General features: G+C 31.3%; 1 protein-coding gene across 1 annotated transcript in view; it reads left to right on the plus strand.

Moving 5' to 3' along the window:
* LOC123259683 (probable actin-related protein 2/3 complex subunit 2) overlaps window positions 1-4,137 on the plus strand; it is a 32,178-nt gene extending 28,041 nt beyond the window's left edge. Inside the window, exons 2-7 of the mRNA XM_044720316.1 lie at window positions 2,251-2,344; window positions 2,778-2,877; window positions 2,945-3,146; window positions 3,233-3,453; window positions 3,673-3,874; window positions 3,938-4,137. Coding sequence (XP_044576251.1) covers window positions 2,251-2,344; window positions 2,778-2,877; window positions 2,945-3,146; window positions 3,233-3,453; window positions 3,673-3,874; window positions 3,938-3,965 — 847 coding nt within the window. The 3' untranslated portion in view covers window positions 3,966-4,137. The remainder of the gene's footprint in view (window positions 1-2,250; window positions 2,345-2,777; window positions 2,878-2,944; window positions 3,147-3,232; window positions 3,454-3,672; window positions 3,875-3,937) is intronic.
* The last annotated feature ends 940 nt before the right edge of the window (window positions 4,138-5,077 follow it).

Here is a 5,077-nt window from a genome sequence, read left to right on the forward strand (position 1 = left end):
CCTGTAACCCCTTAAGTCTTTCAGATCTGAACTAATCTGATCAATTGACTCAGAGTTAGTATTGACATTGGTAGTAAGTTTAATTAAGTCCGCAGCAGTAGCTTTTTTGTAATTCTTGAACTTGTTTCAATTTCTCACTCAAGTTATCAAATTTTGTATTTGCTAAGATTTCTGAGTTATATAACTTCTCCATCAAGAGGGTTATTTTCTCATTAAGAGATTTTTCGATCCAGTTTACTGGTAAGTTTGACATTGTTACTAAAGTAATAGATGGTAAAAAGACCGAATCAGCACTCGGCGATAGCAGCGAAGTTGGTGTACTTGGAGACTTTGGGGATGAATTTGACCCGTGAACCGTGAATGTACGCTCAAGTGGTGAAGAGCTCGCGGACTTGTAGCTAGAGACTGAGGAGGTAGTTGAACCAATGGATTTTAGTGAGCCTGGTCTCCTTGTTGCTTTGTCCAAATTTCCCAAGAGATGATTTAACTGTTTCCTGCAGCAATCAGTAAGCGACCTGTTTTTTATGTAGTCTCGCGCACAACCTGGGTGAAAATGCCGCTGACAAGTGTTACAATGAACAGATGATTTGACAGGTCTCTTACATTTGACACATATATCAGACGCTAATGGATACCAAGGATACCGTAATATGACCTTAAAAATGACTAGACAATTTTAACGTTAAGTTATAAATTACTAGTCAGATACTGGACAAATAACCAATTTAAGGTGTCAGTTTAATGTAAATACTATCCGAACAATAACAGTTTCACTGTAAAAAAATCGCGCCAAGTCCACGTTCATGAGACTATTAAGAAAAAAAAATTTTATTTCTTTACAAAAAGATATAAAATAAAAAATTAAAAAATCCAAGAAACCGATATGATTGTATATGATTTTCGGAAATTAAAAAAAATTTTTTTGTAAATTTAAAAAATAAAAGAAACAATTTTGGATCGTATTTAGTGTGCGTGGTTACAAAATATTTCGCTTTTTATGAAATTCGTAAAATCTATCTACTAGAACTTTTAAAAAAAATTGAAGTACACAATGACGCATACAATTTATGTGTTATTTTGAGCTCGCTGAGTTCTAGGAGATAGCTTTTCTATGCATTTGAGCTCTTCTAATCAAACACTATTCTTAAAATTTTTAAACTGCAATTACTTTTGAATAAATAAACCGATTTTCACGTTGTTGGCAGTGTTCGACGCAGTTTTTTTAGCTCTACAAGTAATTAGGAACAAAAAAATTGATCTGATATAGCATTTCAAAGTTATTACAAAAAAAACACTTTTTTCGATTTTTTTCGACAACGATATCTCACGAACGCATCAACCAATTCTGTCGCTTTTAGTAGCGATCGATGCGTGTTTTCAAGGTTAAGAGCCGATTAGTTTTTGAGGTCGATCGGTTCAGCCAATTCGGAGATATTTAAAAAAAATGAAAAAAAACAACTTTTTTCGCAATTTCTCGAAATCTACTGGTCCGAATCGGTTCCAACTTACAGGAAATCTAAGTTTGGCGAAGACCTTTCGAATGACACCAACTGCGATCAAATCGGTCAAGCCGTTCAGAAGTTATAAGAGGCTTACACACACACACACACACACACACACACACACACACACACACACACACACACACACACATACACACACAGACGTACGGACATCATCGTAAAAATAGTCAGGAAAGCTTCTTAGGGCTTCAGAACGTCAAGATCTGTTGAAACCTCGATTTTTGCAAAACGGGGTAAAACCAATAACTTCCCGATTTATCGAAAATCTTCGATTTTCTTAGCGGAAAGTTAAAAATGCTCTTGTAGATTTTGATCAAGATCTATAAGAGCATTTTTTATTTTTTTTAGCCATTTTTTTAGTTGTGAAAGCTTATTATCGATTCTAACCATTTCGAGAGTAATATGAAAAAATGCTCCTGAAAATGAAGGAAAAAACTTTAAAACAGTTGAATTTCATCGATATTGAAAAACATATATTTCCAATATTTCCAAACGAAAATTGATTTTGAAAATTGCAGCTTAAATAACGAATTTAATAAATTCAAAAAAAAAATGTTCTTACAGACAATTCAAATACAGGCCATTATCATTTTGAAAAATTATGCTAATCGATAATTTCATGAAGATATCGATTGTTTAAGTTTTCAATTGTCGGATGTCGGCTGAATACACATCTATTTCCGATTTTTTTTACTTAAATTATTATTTGTTACTTAAATTCTTTCAGCCATAAACAAGAGTCAACAGATGTTACCATTGTCGATTTCGATGGAGCCATTTTCCATGTTTCTAATCCAAATGGTGAAAAGACAAAACTCAGGGTAAGACAAAAAGTTAATTCCACTTGATTGGTGATCAAAGACAAAACGGTTTTTTTTTTTTCGTTAAAAATCAATTATTTTAGAAAAATAAAAAAATTAGGAGTCGAAGAAATAATACTTTTCCATCTCAATGAACTAATTCAAAAAATAAAATAAAAAAAAACTATGAATACATGTTCAAAATTTCCCAAATACATTTTACAAGAAATATTGTAGCTTTAGAAAAGACCACTAAGTTGCAAAACTAATTTATTATTAAGTTATGATTTTTATTGATCTTCACCCTGAATAAAAAAAAGTATTGAGACTAAGAAAAAAGTATTGAAAAGTATTGGATTGACTAGAGAACCAATACTTTTCAAAACTTTTTTCTTTGTCTCAATACTTTTTTTTTAATCAGGGCAATAACTGAATTACATTGTTGTTTCTGTAGATTAGCATCCTACTTAAGTTTTACGAGCAATTACGAGAACATGATGTGGATGAACTACTTAAAAAAGAATATGGGTCTCATCTCGTAGATACAGAGGCTGGTTAGTTTTGCTTGTTTCATTTAAATTTGTGGTTGTGAAACAAAAATGTTTTTTTTTTTATTTTCAGGCTATGATGTTTCAGTACAAATTGATTTAAAGAATTTACCCGAAAATTGGGAGGTAATTATCAAAAAAATTGGGTTACTCAAACGACATTGCTTTGCCAGTATTTTTGAAAAGTATTTTGATTTTCAAGAACAATATAATGATTCGTTAGATAAGCAACTTCCAAAAAAAGCTGTTATACACTATCGTGATCAGGAAACGATGTAAAGTTTCACTAAAAATTAACTAATCTTCAATAAATTTCGAAACTGTATATATTAATTTTATGAATAATATTTTGTTTATTCAGATATATTGAAGCTAAAAGTGATCGTGTCACAGTAGTTTTTAGCACAATATTCAAAGACGAGGATGATATGGTAATTGGAAAAATGTTTTTACAAGAACTTAAAGAAGGCAGAAGAGCAAGCCATACAGCTCCTCAAGTGCTATTTAGCCATCGAGAACCGCCTTTGGAACTTCAAGAATGTAATGCTGCTGTTGGTGATAGTATCGGATATATAACATTTGGTAACTGTTTTTTTTTTCTTTTCTATTTTTTGGTTAATGATACAACAAACTTGACGATACAGAAAACAGGAAAGTAATATTATCAAGTGAGCGGGTAAAAATTTCACTTTTCGCTCTTCGTACTGTCAAGTCTGTCAAACCTTTTGCTAAATCTTTTTTTTTAGAGATAAAAATCAATAAAATTTAAAATATTTATTCTGTTGTAATCAATGTTTCAAGTTTTATTTCCACGGCACACAAATGGTGAAGCTAGGGCTAATACGATTGATTTAATTCATATGTTTCGTAATTATCTGCATTATCACATAAAATGCAGTAAAGTTTATATTCATTCGAGAATGCGAACAAAAACTTCTGATTTTCTTAAAGTTTTAAATCGCGCTCGATCACAATCAAAAAATACGGAAAAGAAAACAATAACGTAAGTATTATAAAATATGTTTGCAATTCCTTACACAATATAATAAATTATATACTGTTGCAGAGGTCGAACTTTTGTCAGAAAAGAATAAATATTTCAATACTGTTTTAATGATTTTTACGAAAAGCCAATGAAGTCAATGAGTGGACGATTTTATCTGTTATCCAAATAATCAATATAAGAGTGTACGCAGTTTCACATTTATTTACAAATTATAATAAAATAAATAAAAATTTCATAACTAAAAAAATTAATGGTTTTCATATTTTTAGTTAGCTAAAAAATTAAATGTAGTTTTAGTATTCTAAATATTTTTACTAAGGTGAATGCACCAATTATTGACCGATTAAGGTTTTATTTTCTTGTACTAAGCTATAAAAAAACTATTAACTTATTAAAAACAATTTGTGATGGATTTTATTAAAGTTAAATACTTAATTAATAATAATTAACAACTATTTATAAAAAAAATTACGAAAACGGTTAACCCTGAAGGCCATCCCTGCAACTTCCCGCTACTTTCGTAATTAAGCACTCAAAATTGTACTTACAACGTTTTTGAGCTCTTCAAGCTCAAAAATATAATTTTCGTGTAGTTTTGAGCTCTCCGAGCTCAAAAGTCTGAAAGCAGTTTAATAAAACACTATTTTTTGAATTTTCAAACCGCAATAACTTTTGAATGAATAAACCGATTTGCACGTGGTTAGCGGCCGTATAAAAAATCGATGTAGTTTTTTGAGCTCTATGATATATTTTTAAACACAAATTGATCAGACCGGAATTTCGGTGTGATTTGAAAAAAACACTTTTTTCGATTTCTTTCGTCAACGATAACTCACGAACGAATCAACCGATTTTGACCGGTTTGGTGGCGATCGACGTGGTTTTTCGATGTTGAGAGCTGATTCGTTTTTGGAATTGATCGGTCAAGCCTGCTTTTAAGTCGTTATTAAAAAACCGCCATTTTAAAAAAATTTTTTTCGCAGTTTTTTTAAGATTTCTCAAAATCTATCGGTCCGAGTTGTATTCAAAATCTAAGTTTAGTCGAACCCTTTCGAATGGCACCAACCGCGATCAAATCCGTTAAGCCGTTCAAAAGTTATGAAAGGTTTACATACATCCACACACACACACACACACACACACACACATATGTGGAAAAAAGGGCGAAAGGGCGCCTGTGGGCTCGTGTGCGAAAAAAAA

This window comes from Cotesia glomerata, linkage group LG2, assembly GCF_020080835.1.
Source record: "Cotesia glomerata isolate CgM1 linkage group LG2, MPM_Cglom_v2.3, whole genome shotgun sequence".
Lineage (NCBI taxonomy): Eukaryota > Metazoa > Arthropoda > Insecta > Hymenoptera > Braconidae > Cotesia > Cotesia glomerata.